Source organism: Globicephala melas, chromosome 13, assembly GCF_963455315.2.
Source record: "Globicephala melas chromosome 13, mGloMel1.2, whole genome shotgun sequence".
Classification (NCBI taxonomy): Eukaryota; Metazoa; Chordata; class Mammalia; order Artiodactyla; family Delphinidae; genus Globicephala; species Globicephala melas.
In genome coordinates this window covers 73,946,059-73,964,618 of record NC_083326.1, presented here as the reverse complement: position 1 = coordinate 73,964,618, position 18,560 = coordinate 73,946,059, and the positions used below count along the sequence as shown (strand labels likewise).

The 18,560-nt window shown below is 38.1% G+C and overlaps 1 protein-coding gene and 1 non-coding gene across 6 annotated transcripts in view; both read left to right on the top strand.

Moving 5' to 3' along the window:
• The window catches only part of TMEM116 (transmembrane protein 116), a 132,784-nt gene that overhangs the window by 13,103 nt on the left and 101,121 nt on the right, over positions 1–18,560 (top strand). For all 5 annotated transcript variants that reach the window (XM_030860517.2, XM_070047071.1, XM_060311083.1 and 2 more), the window contains exons 2-4: positions 1,564–1,610; positions 2,128–2,191; positions 9,550–9,681. In XM_030860517.2, coding sequence (XP_030716377.1) covers positions 1,564–1,610; positions 2,128–2,191; positions 9,550–9,681 — 243 coding nt within the window. The remainder of the gene's footprint in view (positions 1–1,563; positions 1,611–2,127; positions 2,192–9,549; positions 9,682–18,560) is intronic.
• LOC115855548 (U6 spliceosomal RNA) lies at positions 1,902–2,009 on the top strand. The gene has a single exon (XR_004040485.1). It is a non-coding gene; the product is annotated as a U6 spliceosomal RNA (small nuclear RNA).

The following is an 18,560-nucleotide window of genomic DNA, read 5'->3' as shown; positions in this document are numbered from 1 at the left end:
TTGTAAAATGTATGAGTGTATGGTTAGATGAAAGATAAATGGTTATGTAAATGAAACCTTCTTCCTTCTGCTTTCTCCTTCCCCCAGTTTTTGTCCAAATTTTATCAGTTCTTCCAAATAATGTTCAAATGCCAATCAGTGTATATTATTTTTGTGTACAGATTATTTGAGATTTGGTATTCAAGCTGTTTTTCCTACTATATTATAAGCTCCTGGAAGTCTGGGTCTGATCTTTTTTGTCTTTATATTTTCCATAACACAGCATTTTACACAAAGTTGATATATAAACATAAGCATATTCAATGAATTGTATAATTTAGTAATATATTTACATTTATAAATGTAATATTACTACAAATATAATATTACAAATATATAATATTACATTTATTATATTTATGGTGGGAATTTTGGTACAGAATGTTTAAGAAAACATTCGTATTATGAGACATTAATAACGCTTTCTCTTCACACCTTTTCCAGATATTACTAAAAACTTACTGATTGAGTAAATATATAGTCTGTCTTCCCCAACACAGGCTTCTGTTCCTAAACAGGACAGGTTTCAAACAGACCTCCCTTCTTCCCTATTTTTCTCTCCCTTTTTTCTATTCTATTTCTCTCTTGCAGCTCTATTTACCTTTTCATGGTAACTCATTCTCTGTACTTTTTATTAGTCCTACATCTTGCCCCTTTTTACAATTCCTAATGCTTTTTAGAACTTTGTTTCCTTGTCACCTGCTCTTTCTATTTTTGTTCTTTCTGCTTGGCTTTCTCCTCCACTTGTCGCTACTTTCTCTCCTTGCCCTCAAGATTCGGGGCAGGATTGGGTAGGGAGGAGCCCAGCTGGGTTAAGGGTGGAGCTACCTGTTTACTGCTTGGGATTCAGAACCTGACCAGGAAGGATCAGGCTGCTTGAATTTAGCTGAGGCTGAAGTCCGTATGGCCTGCCTACTGGAGGCTAGCATTTTGGAGGATAATTGGAACTTGGTGAGACTAGAAGCAGCCCCTCTCTTCGTTTTTCGATCCCCCTTCCTTCCTCCCTGTTCTGTATTTTTCACTCACAGCATCTCTTTCCATACTAACTTTTCTTCTTCCTTTTCCCCTGTTGCTTACTATTCTGTTTTTTCTGTCTGTCTAGCTCTCTGTCAGTTAACTTTATTTAGTATTTGTTTGCCTTTACTGTTACCCATTCTTTCCACATATCTGTCTGTTCTCTCTTAAAATTTAACTTTTTCTACCTCTTTTCCATTTTATTCTTCCCTTTATTAATTTTCTCATCCAACTGTCTTTTTTTCCTTCAGTCATTTTCTATCCACCTGTCAGTTCTTTTTATCTTACTGTTTCCCAGCAATGTAGCAATAAGGGAGGAAGAAAGGAGCCACCCTGGCTTTCCAGGGGCCTATTCACCCTTTTTACTCATTCTCAGACTTGTAGTGTGTTTTGATTAGGCACTGAAGAGTTTGTGCTTTGCACAGATAGTTAACAAACAGTGAAATTAGAGAAAGGTTGAATATTAAATTTAAAAGGCTTAATTTTATTCTTACTTTCTCTTTTATTTAGTTATTTCCTGCAATACAGTGGATACAGTTTGTTATGGCTACTCTGAGGTAAGTTTATTTAACCTCATGTAATGTGACTGTTTGAACTAGTACAACTAGCAAAACTGGAGACAAGCAAAACTGGAGAATTCTGAAGTGTCTCTATATATATTTTTTCCCTGGGGATTTGCTTTTACTCATTAGTTAGAAATGCTGTTCTTTACCATGTTGACATTATCTGATTAATAAAATGTAATAACATCAACAACAATAATAACAAAAAAAACAGATTGAAGGGTAACATCTGAAAATCAAAGGACAGTTTGGTCAACAGGATTGATTTGCAAAATCAGTTGTGAAGTGCTCACTTTGGTAGCACATATACTAAAAATTGTAATGATACAGAGAAGATTAGCATAGCCTCTGCTTAAGGATGACACACAAATTCGTGAAGCATTCCATATTTTTAAAACATTTGTGCAGTTTATTTTACATCAATTATATGTCAATAAAGCTGTAAAAAAAAGTAGCAAAAACAAAGGAGCCCCAATTGTCCTGTTTAATGATAGTCTTTTATCTCTGCCAGTGTTATAGGTTCAAGTTCACTTATTGCCTATGCTGTATTCCAGAACATACAGAAATCTCCAGAGGTGAGCAGTCTCTTTCTGTGTTGGATTTGAATTTTTTGTGACTTAGCCTTTGAAATAAAAAAGAAAGGTGTCCCCTATAAATGATGGAATAATGCTATGAATTGCTTGTAAATTTGTCGTTTTGATATAATACATTGAGATATTTTAGACATTGCCCCAAAGGTCTCCCTTTTCTTTTAGGTAGTTATTTTAATTATAATTTTGAATACTGAGGAATTGACTAAATGTGGATTAGTGGATAAATGTAGATTTTTGGGGGGTATACATTAATTATTAAAGTCAAAGAAACAGAGTATTGTTTGAAGCCTATATTCATTCTAAGCATGGTAGGGTCCTGCCTAGAGGTGAGTTTTCTGATGTTCATATCTTGGTAAAATTGCTGGTGGGGCTGGAAATAGTTCAAACACTGCTATACAAAAGGTATTTATTTTGCTGTTCTGGCTTTCTAGGCAATTACAATTTAATGGTGAAAATAGAACAAAAATACATCCTATGTAAAACTATTCATACCAAAAAAGTCAAGTCAGAAAGCTTCCTTGGGCCTCCCTCGTGGCGCAGTGGTTGAGAGTCTGCCTGCCGATGCAGGGGACGTGGGTTCGTAGCCCTGGTCCGGGAGGATCCCACATGCCGCGGAGTGGCTGGACCCGTGAGCCATGGCCGCTGAGCCTGCGCGTCCGGAGCCTGTGCTCTGCAACGGGAGAGGCCACAACAGTGAGAGGCCTGTGTACAGCAAAAAAAAAAAAAAAAGCTTCCTTTTATTGAGGTATAATTGACAAATAAAAATAGTATATACTTAAGGTATTAAAAGAAAAAATCAATCAGGGAGTTCTCTGGTGACCTAGTGGTTAGGATTCTGGGCTTTCACTGCTGTGGCCCAGGTTCAATCCCTGGTCCCACAAGCTGCATGGTGTGCTCCCCCCCAAAAAAAAAGATTTTAAGAAAACTGTAACAAAACTTTTTCTAATCAGGCCAAGTGGCACAAAATTAAGCAAAATGTGGTTTAGGATATGTATGAGAGAGCTTTTGTAAAGTGGAAAATGACACATTTAGCTTAGCTATGGCTAAGGTCTCATAGCTAGTAAGTGTTAGAGCTAGAAGTTGAGGCAGACTTGTCTTGTTCCAAAGCTGCTTCTCACATACACTTTTTTTTTTTTTAATTTATTTTTATTTATTTATCCTTGGCTGCATTGGGTCTTCGTTGCTACGTGCGGGCTTTCTCTAGTTATGGCGAGCAGGGGCTGCTCAGCAGTTGTGGCACAGGGGCTCAGCTGCTCCGCAGCATGTGGGATCCTCCGGGGCCAGGGCTCGAACCCACGTCCCCCGCATTGGCAGGCAGACTCCTAACCACTGCGCCACCAGGGAAGTCCCTCACATACACTTTTAAACCACTGAAATATAATGTCTAATGAAAAGAGAATTTTGAATTTCAGAGGTAGAATGTGACTATGTAAGTAAAACTAGAAAGTAGAAGTCTTGATACTGTATTGTCAATTGCCTGCCAAAGTAATCTTAGGCCACACATCTTCCTGTGATGTGGAGTTCCCTAATGTTTCTTTCCTGAATGTTTGTTGAAATTTGAGTTCAGATGTGGTTAAGTTAATAAAGTATAAGTTACGTTGTGGAGAGAGGTAAGCAGAGATTCTCAGTACTACTGACCTTTTGGGCTAGATGGTTATTTGTTATGGGTGGCTGTCCTGCATCTTAGGATATTTAGCAGACTTATCCAATAGATGTAGCAGCAACCTTCCTCACCCAGTTGTGAGAACCAAAAATATCTTCAAATACTGCCAAATGTCTTCTGAGAGAGGCAGTCACTCCTGGTTGAAAACCACTGCTCTAGGGTGACCTCTGCCATAACAGTGGGTTAGAGCTTTATAAAGATGTAGGGTCTGGTTTGGCCTGGGATGTGACCTTTAATTTCTCTGGCTTCGGTTCTCATACCTTTCACATAACCAGAGCCTGAAGGACCTTAGTAATCATTAATTCAGTGGTTCCTACACATTCTGCTTTTTTGGCATAGGGAAGATTCCAATTTTTCCAGCTTAAAAATGTCAGCCATGCTCCACCGTTTTCCTTTATTTCTTCATCAAATAACATTTTTAACAGCATAAACACATGGAAGGCATAATCTGAAAAAGACAAAAATTATTAAATTAATGATTATAGTAAATTGGAGAAATCCATGGGAAATCTTTGAGGGGACTAGCTGATTAGACAGTAACTCAGAGTAACTCAGAGAGGCAACCTTAAGAGAGAAGAAAGTAACCCAGGCCAGCCAGTGTTAAAAAAAAAAAAACACGAGGCAGATATACTTTGCTGCACTTGTGTGAAGTGCACTTCATTTCCTTGTGAAGGTCACTTTTAATATTCTTTGTAACTTGATTTCACTAGAAATATCAGGAAGCAGGGTTTTGGAAGAGTATAAATATGAGTTGCTTTAGGTGTGTTACCTTACCAGGTTAGACCTGGACCCAGAACCTCCTTAGGGAAAGCCTTTCACACGATGCATTCCGTCCCTGCACCTTACTTTGCTCTTGATTTAAATGAGACAAGTACAAATATATTTAAAGTTTTTGCTTTCATATTTAGGATCATATCTTAAGGTTTTTCTTCTTATTACCATGCACTATGCTGATTGTATTTTTATTTATTTTAATTTAATTTTTTTTTTAATTTTTAAAATTTTATTTATTTATTTTTTTTGCGGTATGCGGGCCTCTCACTGTTGTGGCCTCTCCCGTTGCGGAGCACAGGCTCCGGACGCGCAGGCTCAGCGGCCATGGCTCACGGGCCCAGTCACTCCACGGCACGTGGGATCTTCCCGGACCAGGGCACGAACCCGCATCCCCTGCATCGGCAGGCGGACTCTCAACCACTGTGCCACCAGGGAAGCCCTAATTTTTTTATTAAAAAAAATATTTTTGGCTGCGCTGCACAGCATGTGGGATCTTAGTTCCCCAGCCAGGGATCAAACCTATGCCCACTGCAGTGGAAGCACGGAGTCTTAACCACTAGACTGCCAGGGAAGTCCCTTTTTAAAAATTTTTTATTGTTTGTATTTTTCTTAAAGCGTGACCTGTATCATACATTTCTCTGTATTACCTTTGACACAGTATCTTGTTAAACATAGAAGGGGTGAAATCTTTTTTAATTTCAATACTAGGTGCTCAGTTAAGTTTTGTTGTTTAATTGATTGATTTTATCTCCTGTTACTAGAACTCATGATTTTCCAACCATGAGTGAAAGTATATAAACCTCTTTTTATCCTTTATTTCTGTGCCAAAGACCTTAGGTGTGTTTTAATGGCCAACAGTTCCCTATATATAAGGCTATTTATTGACTCAATGACCATAATTATGTTCTTGCTCACAAAAGCTGCTTGGCCGCCTTTCTGCTCCAGAGTTTATTTTGTATTCAGTTTTAATTTTTCACTCATTAACAGTTATAAACTTGTGATAGGTCATAGACCAGTAAAATCTATGAATATGCCACCTGGCTGGAACCTTAACAGGCTTCCTTGTAGCAGAGGATATATGTTGTTAAAATAATTGTATCTGATATTTAGTAAATACAGTTTAAAATATTATTTCACTTGTTTTTGTTTGTGTTAGCCAAAGCAGCTTGACCATTTACCCCTATTAGCAAGGTATTAGCATCTTAACTTTCCTCTCATTTGGAAGAAAAGTATGAGAAAAATTCCCTTTTGTACAGTTGAGGAGATTAGTTCTTATATTAGGTAGTATCTGTTGATAACTTAGTAATTTTTTTGCACGGGGGGCACATCCCAGGGACCGGGCCAGCCTGTGGGCCCAGTGGTGGGGGCACCAGAAATTTTTAACTTTACTTTTTTACTGTGAGATATACCAGCCATGGTTTAGAAGGCATAAAACTCATGTGTGCTATATAATGGATGGCTATAAACCAAACCTGGGACAAGAAATAGGAATCGCTCATATCCCCAAACATTCCTACTGTGCTCCTTCCCAATCACAACCTCACCTCTAGCAGTAACCACTATCCAGATTTTTGCTTAATCATTTCTTGGCTTTTATGTATAGTTTTACCAGTAATGTATATATCCCTAAACAATTTAGTTTTGCATTTTTGAACTTGACATAAATGGGATAATACTATTTTTTGGTATGTATTGCTTTGTGATTTGCTTTTTTCCCTCAGTATCACTTCTGAGATTTGTCCATGGCGTTGTGTACAGCTCTGGTTCATTTCTTTTTCACTGATGCTTAGCATTCTATATTATGAACATACCACAGTATATCTATCTGTGCTGCTATAAACAATCTTGTACATGTCTTCTGATGCACACATGCAAAAATTTCTCTAGTGATTTTACCTAATAACAGAATATAGGATATTCATATCCCCTAGATAGTGCCAGACTTTTTCCAAATAGTTGTGCCAGCAGTGTATGAAATGTCCTATTGCTTCGTGTTCCTGTTAATATTTGATATTGTCAGACTTTAAAAATTTTTGCCATGGGTGTGTAATTTTCATCCCATTGTAGATTGATTGATTTATTGACTTTTGTTCTCCTTATAGTTTTAATTTTTTAATTTCCTTGATTACTAATGAGGTCAGGCATATTTTCACATTTTTACAGCCATTTGGATTTCTTAAGTACCTGTTCAAATCTTTTGTCCATTTTTTTTCTATTGGTTTTTCTTATTGCTTTGAAGAGTTTTTGTTTGCTTTGTTTTTTAAAAGTAAATTAAAAAAAAAAAAGTAAATTTTATTTATTTATTTATTTTTGGCTACGCTGGGTCTTTGTTGCTGCCCGCGGGCTTTCTCTAGTTGCGGCGAGCGGGGGCTACTCTTCACTGTGGTGCACGTGCTTCTCATTGCAGTGGCTTCTCTTGTTGCGGAGCGTAAGCTCTAGGTGTGCGGGTTTCAGTAGTTGTGGCACGTGGGCTCAGTAGTTGTGGCTCATGGACTCTAGAGCACAGGCTCAGTAGTTGTGGCACACGGGCTTAGTTGCTCTGCGGCATGTGGGATCTTCCCAGAACAGGGCTCAAACCCATGTCCCCTGCATTGACAGGCGGATTCTTAACCACTGGACCACCAGGGAAGTCCGTGCTTTGTTTTTAATATTGTTTGGATACTGGTCCTTTGTTAGTCATATGTGTTAACAAATATCTTCTCCCACTTTGTGGCATGTCTTTTCACTTTCTTTATGGTGTCTTTTGACACAGACATTTTTCATTTGAATGTGGGCAAATTTTTCAACTACTTCTTTTAGATCTTTTTGTGTTTTGCTTAGGAAAAACTTTCCCTAACCAGTAATTAAAGACATTGTCCTATATTATCTTAAAAAAAACCTTTATAAATGTTGTCTTTCACGTTTAGGCCTTTAAACTACTTGGGACCGATTTTTGAGCGTGTGAGGTAGAAAGTAGGGGCCCAATTTAATTTTTATCCATATGGATACCCAGTTGTTCTAGTATCACATTTTGAAAAGACTGTTCTTTCTCCATTCATCTAAAAAGCCACCTCTATCATATATCAATAGTTTATAGGGGCTTCCCTGGTGGCGCAGTGGTTAAGAATCCACCTCCCAATGCAGGGGACATGGGTTTGAGCCCTGGTCTGGGAAGATCCCATATGCTACGGAGCAACTAAGCCTGTTCGCCACAACTACTGAGCCTGCGCTCTAGAGCCCGTGAGCCACAACTACGGAGCCCACGTGCCACAGCCACTGAAGCCCACCCGCCTAGAGCCCATGCTCCACAACAAGAAAAGCCACCACAATGAGAAGCACACGTACTGTGATGAAGAGTAGCCCCTACTTGCTGCAACTAGAGAAAGCCCACGTGCAGCCAAAAATAAATAAATAAATAAACTTATTTTTCAAAAAACGTTTATATATATACGCTTAGGCTTGTTTTGGGCTCTCTGTTCTGTTCCATTGGTCTATTTGTCCATCTCTGGGCTAGTCCACTGCATCTGCTTTATATTGTGTCCAGCTTTATATTGTTTTGGTATGTGTAGGACAAGTCCTCCTTCTCCTTTTTCTTCGAGTGTCATAGTTAACTTGATATTTTGTATTTCAATATCAGATTTAGAGCCAACTTTGTCAAATTCCACAAGAAGATATGTTGATACATAATTGAGATTGCATTTAATCTGTGTATCACTTTAAGGAGAACTGACATTTTCATAACATTGGATCTTACAGTCCATGAGCATGGTATATTTCTTCACCTTAGATCTTTGGTATCTTTCAATAAACATATTGTAATTTTCTCTACAGAGGGGCCAAAACTATTTTCAGGAAAGTGGGATTGGGGAGGCCAAAAGGAGAAGGATACTAGAAAATGAGAAAGACAGACTTCAGCAATGTAGATAGAAATTGAAAGACAACATATACAATTCATGCTGATATTTTTCTCCACCTTGACTTTCATTGATATGAAAACCTGTAAAATGAATAAGGTCTTAGGATCTAGTACATAACATGGTGATAATAGTTGATAACACTATTGTACAATTGAAATTTGCTCAGAGAATAGAACGTACATGTTCTCACACACATATGCAAAAAGGTAAATATGTGAGGTGATAGATGTGTTCATTAACTTGAGGGAAATCCTTTCACAATGTATATGTACATCAAATCATCACATATACTTTATCTTGCAGTTTTATTTGGCAATTATACTTCAATAAAGAAAAAAGAAAAATGCAAATTAAACTCTATGAAGATTAAAAAAAAACCTGTTTTCATTTTCTTTGAGTTCTCAACCATATCCTAAAACACTCAGGTGATAATCTCATTTCTTTTCTTTTCTTTTTTTTTTTTTGCGGTACGCGGGCCTCTCACTGTTGTGGCCTCTCCCACTGCAGAGCACAGGCTCCGGATGCGCAGGCTCAGCGGCCATGGCTCACGGGCCTAGCTGCTCCGCGGCATGTGGGATCTTCCCAGACTGGGGCACGAACCCGTGTCCCCTGCATCGGCAGGTGGACTCTCAACCACTGCGCCACCAGGGAAGCCCCTCATTTCTTATTGTTAGAAGATGTTGACTGTGCAGCTAGAGCACTTAAAATTTCCCATTTGTGGTATGTCTCCATCACAGAATTTCTCATCTTTTCACTCTTTCCTTGAGGAAGAATTTCCAATGCTAATACTTCCATGAATAGTCTGGTTCCAGAACAGTTGGGATAGTTGTGATTACAGATTACTTCCTACCTGGAGTATTCCTTTATATTCCCCAGTCAACCAATAGCAGAGGCCCCAGAAAAATTATGCCCAGATTTCTACTAGAAGGGTAAAACATAAAAGTAATTAATTGTTACATTCTCCTGTCTATATCATTTTTGAAATTATGAATTTTATTCCTTTACAGATAAGGCCACTCGTTTATCTGAGCTTCTCTGACCTCCTCCTGGGGATATACTGGCTCATTGAGGCACTTCTCTATGGAACTTCAGCAGCCAATAAGGACATCGTCTGCTATAACTTGCAAGCAGTTGGACAGGTGAGTGCTACTAGATTGTCATAGTACCTTGTACGAAAGGCACACGCTTATTTAAATAAGAAGCAAAGATAATCCATCCTGGGAAGCAGGACCCTTTTCTTTATTGTTACACTTTGAAACATAGCTTTTATTGTTTTTCCCCATTAAAAAACTACTTATTTATTACAGAAAATTTGGGAAATTCAGAGAAGCAGAAAGATAATTAAAATCACCCAGATATAATCATTCTTTAATATTTTATGTATATTATATATTTCCAGTCTTCTTCTCTTTAGGTATATGCATTTTAGAACAAATAACACATTAATACTTTTGGTAATCTGCTTTTATTATTCAACATAGTGTGACCATATTTCCATGTAATGGAATATATTTCTACATCTTTTGAGATTATTGCATGTTTTTTATTACATTAATAAACATTAACTTTTGGAAATACTACATATGATTATATATGAGTTATATATCTTTCATAGATTTTATCAATGGATTCACCCACATAGTACCATCAGTATATAATGTTTCTGAGACTTGGGATGTGAAAAAAGTAGAGGTTAATATGCAGTCTGTACTCACTGCTGGATGCTTCCTCTGGGATTTGTTACTAGAGGAGAAATTTGTTTCAATGTAGTAGGAAAATACTAATATGTAGTTAGTGGTATGAAATCCATGTACTAATATGTTACCTATCTTATATAAATTTATTTATTTTTTTAAACACGTGTGTGGGTTTTGTTTTTTAATTTATTTATTTATTTATTTTTGGCTGTGTTGGGTCTTTGCTTCTGTCCGTGGGTTTTCTCTAGTTGCAACGAGCGGGGGCCACTCTTCATTGTGGTGTGCGGGCCTCTCACTGTCATGGCCTTTCTTGTTGCGGAGCACAAGCTCCAGACGCGCAGGCTCAGTAGTTGTGGCTCACGGGCCTAGTTGCTCCGCGGCATGTGGGATCTTCCCAGACCAGGGCTCGAACCCGTTTCTCCTGCATTGGCAGGCAGATTCTCAACCAGTGCGCCACCAGGGAAGCCCCCGTGTGTGGGTTTTTTAAAATTATTTATTTATTTATTTTGGCATTGGGTCTTCGTTGCTGCGCGCAAGATTTCTCTAGCTGTGTCGAGTGGGGGCTACTCTTCGTTGCGGTGTGCAGGCTTCTCATTGCTATGGCTTCTCGTTGCGGAGACAGGCTCTAGGCGCACGGGCTTCAGTAGTTGTGGTATGCAAGCTCAGTAGTTGTGGCACACGGGCTTAGTTGCTCCGTGGCATGTGGGATCTTCCCGGACCAGGACTCAAACCCGTGTCCCCTGCATTGGCAGGCAGATTCTTTTTTTTTTTTCGCGGTACGCGGGCCTCTCACTGTTGTGGCCTCTCCTGTTGCAGAGCACAGGCTCTGGACGTGCAGGCTCAGTGGCCATGGCTCACGGGCCCAGCCGCTCTGCGGCATGTGGGATCTTCCCAGACCAGGGCACGAACCTGTGTCCCCTGCATCAGCAGGCGGACTCTCAACCACTGCGCCACCAGGGAAACCCTATAAAGTGTATTTTTTAACCACCTATGTGATGTTTATTAGGCCAGGATTCATTGTGTTATTATTGTAATATCAAGTGTTTTTTAAATCACAGGTGCTTGGTACAGATGTCATAAATAAAGCTCAGGGACTGAGATTATGCTAAAAAACTTCAGCCTTTTGATATTCAGGGTTAACTTGGCAGATTCAGGAGAATATACTATATAAATAATTCTTAATGAATGTCTAAATTATTCTTTAGAAAAGAAAAAAATGTCCAGTTTCTTCCAGATTAAAGTAAAACTTTTAATATTCCCCGTTGCATTTCCTCCTGATTAATTCTGCCAGTTTGGAGGGGAAAAAAATACTATTTTATGTGGCTTTTTTCTTTTTTGTTGTTGTTGTCCAATGTTCTCTCTTTTTTAAAAATTGAAGTATAGTTGATTGACAGTGTTGTGTTAATTTCTGCTGTACAGCAAAGTGATTCAGTTATACATGTATATACCTATTCTTTTTCATATTCTTTTCCATTATGGTTTATTACAGGATATTGAATATACTTCCCTGTGCTATATAGTAGGACCTTGTTGTTTATCTATTTTATATACAGTAGTTTGTATCTTCTATTCCCAAACTCCTAATTTATCCCTCCCCCACCCCCTTTCCCCTTTGGTAGCCATAAGTTTGTTTTCTATGTGTGTGAGTCTATTTCTCTTTCATAAATAAGTTCATTTGTGTCATTTTAGATTCCACACAAATTTGGTATCATATGGTATTTGTTTTTCTCCTTCTGACCTACTTCATTTAGTAAGATAATCTCTACGTCTATCCACGTTGCTGCCAATGGCATTATTTTATTCTTTTTTATGACTGAGTAGTATTCCATTGTGTATATATACCACATCTTCTTTATCCATTCATCTGTCAATGGATATTTAGGTTGCTTCCATGTCTTGGCTATTGTAAATAGTGTTGCTGTGAACATTTGGGTGCATGTATATATATATATATATATATATATATATATTTTTTTTTTTTTGCGGTACGTGGGCCTCTCACTGTTGTGGCCTCTCCTGTTGTGGAGCACAGGCTCCAGACGTGCAGGCTTAGCGCCCATGGCTCACGGGCCCAGCCACTCTGTGGCATGTGGGATCTTCCTGGACCGGGGCACGAACTCGTGTCCCCTGCATTGGCAGGCAGACTCTCAACCACTGTGCCACCAGGGAAGCCCTGCATGTATATTTTTAAATTAGAGTTTTGTCCAGATATATGCCCAGGAGTGGGATTGCTGGATGATATGGCAACTCTGTTTTTAGTTTTTTAAGGAACCACCATACTGTTTTCCATAGTGGCTGCACCAGTGTATATTCCCACCAACAGTGTAGGAGGTTCACTTTTCTCCATACCCTCTCCAGTATTTGTTATTTGTTGACTTTTTAATGATGGCCATTCTGATCTGTGTGAGGTGGTACCTCATTGTAGTTTTGATTTGCTTTTCTCTAATAATTAGCAGTGTTGAGCACATTTCCATGTGCCTGTTGGCCATCTGTGTGTCTTCTTTGGAGAAATGTCTATTTAGGTCTTCTGCCCATTTTTTGAATGAGTTATTTGGTATTTTGCTTTTGAGTTCTATGAGCTGTTTGTATATTTTGGATTAATCCCTTGTCAGTCGCATCATTTGCAAATATTTTCTCCCATTCTGTGGGTTGTATTTTCATTATGTTTATGGTTTCCTTTGCTGTGCAAAAGGTTTTAAGTTTGATTAGGTCCCATTTGTTTATTTTTTTGTTTTTATTTTTTTTGCCTTGGGAGACTGACCTAAGAAAACATTGTTACGATTTATGTCAGAGAATGTTTTGCCTATATTCTCTTCTAGGAGTTTTAAAGTGTCATATCTGATATTTCAGTCTTTAAGACATTTTGAGTTTATTTTTGTGTAGGGGGTAAGGGAGTGTTCTGACTTCACTGATTTACATGTGGGCTGTCTAGCTTTCCCAACACCACGGACTGAATTATACACTGCATTGTATATTCTTGCCTCCTTTGTTGAAGATTAATTGACTGTAGGTGTGTTGGTTTATTTCTGGGCTCTCTATTCTGTTCCATTGATCCATACATCTGTTTTTGTGCCACTACCACACTGTTTGCTATAGCTTTGTAGTATTTTCTGAAGTCTGGAAGGGTTATGCCTCCAGCTTTGTTCTTTTTCCTCAGGATTCCTTTGGCAATTCTGGGTCTCCTGTGGTTCTATAGAAATTTTAGGATTATTTGTTGTAGTTCTGTAAAAAATGTCATGGGTAATTTGATAGGGATTGCATTAAATCTGTAGATTGCTTTGGGTAGTATGGCCATTTGAACAATATTAGTTCTTCCAATCGAAGCACATGGGATATCTTTCTATTTCTGTGAATCATCTTCAATTTCCTTTATCAGTGTTTTATAATTCTCAGTATATAGGTCTTTCACCTCCTTGGTCAGGTTTATTCCTAAGTATTTTATTATTTTTTTTGATGTGACTTTAAACGGGATTGTTTTCTTACTTTCTCTTTCTGATACGTCATTGCTTTTTTTTAAAACAGATGAACACTTTATTTACTTATTTATTTATTTATTTATGTCCACGTGTTGCTTCTGGCATCTTAGTTCCCCAACCAGGGATTGAACACAGGCCCTCAGCAGTGAAAGTGCAGAGTCCTAACCACTGGACTGCCAGGGAATTCCCGATACTTCATTGTTAGTGTAAAGAAATGCAACAGATTTCTGTATGTTAATCTTGTATCCTATACCAAGAGTTGCTTCTTCCTAGTCCTGAAAGTGGATTCAGTTTATCTCTCCACTTGGCAAGGTTTCAGAACCTCATTTTTGATACTTTCCTATGGAGAAATATGTTTGATAAGGCAGAAACTTCCCTTGACAAGATAGGTTGACTGTGCTGATCTGTCGAGGCATTAGTGCCTCCTCCCAAAATTGGTCAGAAATTGCCTAGATGTTCTGTTCCAGATGTTTGGCTAGTTATAGGAAAGCCAGAGCTGGTCAGAGAGAATTAACTCAATACAGCCACAGCACCCTTATGCCACTTCACTGAACTGGAACAGAAGAAATCAATCATTTACCAAAAGCTAACAGGCCCAGGAGAGCCGATGAGAAGATAAAATATGCTCCAGCTGTACAATCCATTAGAAAAGAAATAGTAGAAAGTACACTGAATCAGAGATTAGGAAATCTTGGTCAATATCAAACCAGAACTGCATTGTATATAGTTCAACACCTCTTTTTTTTTTTTTTTTTGCCGTGCCACACGGCTTGCGGGATCTCAGTTCCCTGACCAGGGATTGAATCTGGGCCACAGCAGTGAAAGCCAGGAATCCTAACCACTAGGACACCAGAGAACTCCCTCAACACCTCTTTTAAGAGTTAAGGTTCTAACCACCCAGTGAGACCTCTCTTGTCTCTGAAGTCTCTTTTTAAACTGAATAGCACTGAAGCCTGAAACTTTCCAAGTCTGGCTTAAGTATAGTTTTCCACCAGCCCTAGGTAAACAGGCAGAGCCATTTTCTTTCTTTTTTTTAAATTTTAATTTTAGGGCTTCCCTGGTGGCGCAGTGGTTGAGAGTCCACCTGCCGTTGCAGGGGACGCGGGTTCGTGCCCTGGTCCGGGAAGATCCCACATGCCGCGGAGCGGCTGGGCCCGTGAACCATGGCCGCTGAGCCTGCGCGTCCGGAGCCTGTGCTCCGCAACGGGAGAGGCCACAGCAGTGAGAGGCCCGCGTACCGCAAAAAAAAAAAAAAAAAAAAAAAATTTAATTTTATATTGGAGTATAAGTGATTTACAATGTCATGTTAGTTTCAGGTATACAGCAAAGTGATTCAGTTATACATATACACATATCTATTCTTTTTCAAATTCTTTTCCTGTCTGTCATACAGAGTGAAGTCAGAAAGAGAAAAACAAATATCATATGTTAATGCATATATGTGGAATCTAGAAGAATGGTACAGATGAACCTATTTGCAGGGCAGGAATAGAGACGGATGTAGAGAGTGGATGTGTGGACACGGCAGGTGGGAATGGGGGTGGGATGAATTGGGAGATTGGGATTGATGTTTATACACTACCATGTGTAAAATAGATAGCTAGTGGGAACCTGCTCTATAACACAGGGAGCTCAGCTTGGTGCCTTGTGGAGACCTAGATGGGTGGCATAGGGGTGGGTGAGAGAGAGGTCCAAGTGGGAGGGGATATATGTATACATATAGCTGATTTACTTCGTTTACAGCAGAAACTAAGACAACATTGTAAAACAACTATACCCCAATTAAAAAATATTTTCCCATATAGGTTATTACGGAGTATTGAGTAGAGTTCCCTTTATATATAGTAGTGTGTATATGTTAATCCTAACCTAATTTTTCTCTCCCCCCATCTTTCCCCTTTGGTAATCATAAGTTTATTTTCTAAGTCTCTGAGTCTGTTTCTGTTTTGCAAATAAGTTCATTTGTATCATTTTTTTTTTTTTTACATTTCACATATAACTGATATCATATATTTGTCTTTCTCTGTCTGGCTTATTTCACTTAGTGTGATAATCTCTAGGTCCATCCATGTTGCTGCAAATGGCATTATTTCATTCTTTTTATGGCTGAGTAATATTCCATTGTATATATGTACCACATCTTCTTTATCCATTCCTCTGTCAATGGACATTTAGGTTGCTTCCATGTCTTGGCTACTGTCAGTAGTGCTGCAGTGAACATAGAGATGCATACATCTTTTGGAGGTTAATCTCTTGTCAGTCACTTCATTTGCAAATATTTTCTCCCATTCTTTGTGTCGCCTTTTCGTTTTATGATTTCCTTTGCTGTGGAAAGGATTTTAAGTTTAATTAGGCACCATTTGTTTATTTTTGTTTTTATTTCCGTTACTCTAGGAGACGAATTGAAAAAGATTTTGCTGCAATTTATGTCAAAAAGTGTGCTGCCTATGTTTTCCTCTAGGAGTTTTATAGTATCTGGTCTTACCTTTAGGTCTTTAAACCATTTTGAGTTTATTTTTGTGTATGGTGTTAGAAAATGTTCTAATTTCATTCCCTTACAGTAGCTGTCCAGTTTTCCCAGCACCGCTTATTGAAGAGACTATCTTTCCTCCATTGTATATTCTTGCCTCCTTTGTCATAGATTAATTGACCATAGACGTGTGGGTTTATTTCCAGGCTTTCTATTCTGTTCCATTGATCTATAAGTCTGTCTTTGTGCAATACCATACTATTTTGGTTACTGTAGCTTTATAGTATAGTCTGAAGTCAGGGAACCTGATTCCTCCAGCCCCGTTTTTCTTTCTCAAGATTGCTTTGGCTCCTTAGGGTCTTTTGTGTTTCCATACAAATTTTAAGATTTTTTTGTTCTAGATCTGCAAAACATGCCATTGGTAATTTGACAGGGATTGCATTGAATCTGTAGATTGATATGGGTAGTATAGTCATTTTCACAATATTGATTCCTCCAGTCCAAGAACATGGTATATCTTTCCATCTGTTTGTGTCATCATTGATTTCTTTCATCAGCATCTTATAGTTTTCAGAGACAGGTCTTTTGCCTTCATAGTAGGTTTATTCCTAGGTATTTTATTCTTTTTGATTTGATGGTAAATGGGATTGTTTCCTTAATTTATCTTTCTGACCTTTCACTGTTAGTGTATAGAAATGCAACAGATTTCTGTGTATTAATTTTGTATCCTGCAACTTTATTGAATTCATTGATGAGCTCTAGTAGTTTTCTCGTAGCATCTTTAGGATTTTCTATGTATAGTATCATGTCATCTGCAAATAGTGACAGTTTTACTTCTTCTTTTCCAACTTGGATTCCTTTTCTTTCTTTTCCTTCTCTGATTGCCATGACTAGGACTTCCAAAACTATGTTGAAAGAAGTGGCGAGAGTGGACATCCTTGTCTTGTTCCTGATCTTAGAGGAAATGCTTTCAGCTTTTCACTGTTGTGTATGATGTTAGCTCTGGGTTTTTCACATATGGCCTTTGTTATGTTGAGTTATGCTCCCTCTATGCCCACTTTCTGGAGAGTTTTTAACGTAAATTGATGTTGAATTTTGTCAAAAGCTTTTCCTGCATCTATTGAGATGATCATATGTTTTTTATTCTTCAACTTGTTAATGTGGTGTATCACATTGATTGATTTGAGAATACTGAAAAATCCTTGCATCCCTGGGATAAATCCCACTTGATCATGGTGTATGATCCTTTTATTGTATTGTTGGATTCGGATTGCTAGTACTTAGTTGACGATTTTTACATCTATGTTCATCAGTGATATTGGTCTACGATTTTCTTTTTTTGTGGTATCTTAGTATGGTTTTGGTATCAGGGTGATGGTGGCCTCATAGAATGAGTTTGGGGTGTTCCTTCCTCTGCAATTTTAAAAAATAGTTTCAGAAGGATACGTGTTAACTGTTCTCTAAATGTTTCATAGAATTCGCCTGTGAGACCATCTGGTCCTGGACTTTTGTTTGTTGGGAGTATTTAAATCACAGTTTTAATTTCAGTACTTGTGATTGGTCTGTTCATATTTTCTGTACCTTCCTGTTGAGTCTTGGGAGATTGTACCTTTCTAAGAATTTGTCCATTTCTTCTAGGTTGTCTATTTTATTGGCATAGAGTTGCTTGTAGTAGTCTCTTATGATCAAAGGATCATTTCTGTGGTGTCCATTGTAACTTCTCCTTTCTCATGTCTAATTTTATAGATTTGAGCCCTCTCTCTTTTTTTCTTAATGAGTCTGGCTAACAGTTTATCAATTTTATTTATCTTTTCAAAGAACAAGCTTTCAGTTTCATTGATCGTTTGTATTGTTTTCTTCATCTCTATTTCATTTATTTCTGCTCTGCTCTTTAGGATTTTTTCCTTCTACTAACTTTGGGTTTTCTTTGTTCTTCTTCCTCTAGTTGCTTTAGGTGTAAGTTAGCTTGTTTATTTGAGATTTTTCTGGTTTACTGAGGTAAGATCGTATTGCTATAAACTTCCATCTTAGAACTGCTTTTGATGTGTCACATAGGTTTTTTTTTTTTTGCAAAAACAAAAAACCCAGGTAAGATTTATTTACACAATACTGTAAAGCAACTATACTCCAATTAAAAAAAAAGATTTATTTAACGTGGTAGGCGTGCTTGCCTGTTCGTAAGTTCATTCCAGTCTGGAACACAGGAGAATAATGCTACTAGCATATCTGCTGCATCATTTAATCCATTCCTTTCCTTTATTTTTAACTGGGTTAAGACTGAAAATCCTAGTTCACACAAACTAGTTGTTGTGAATGGTAATAATAGCAGGATACTCTTTCGACTTATCAAAGGGAAGTCTTCCTTTATCTTAATC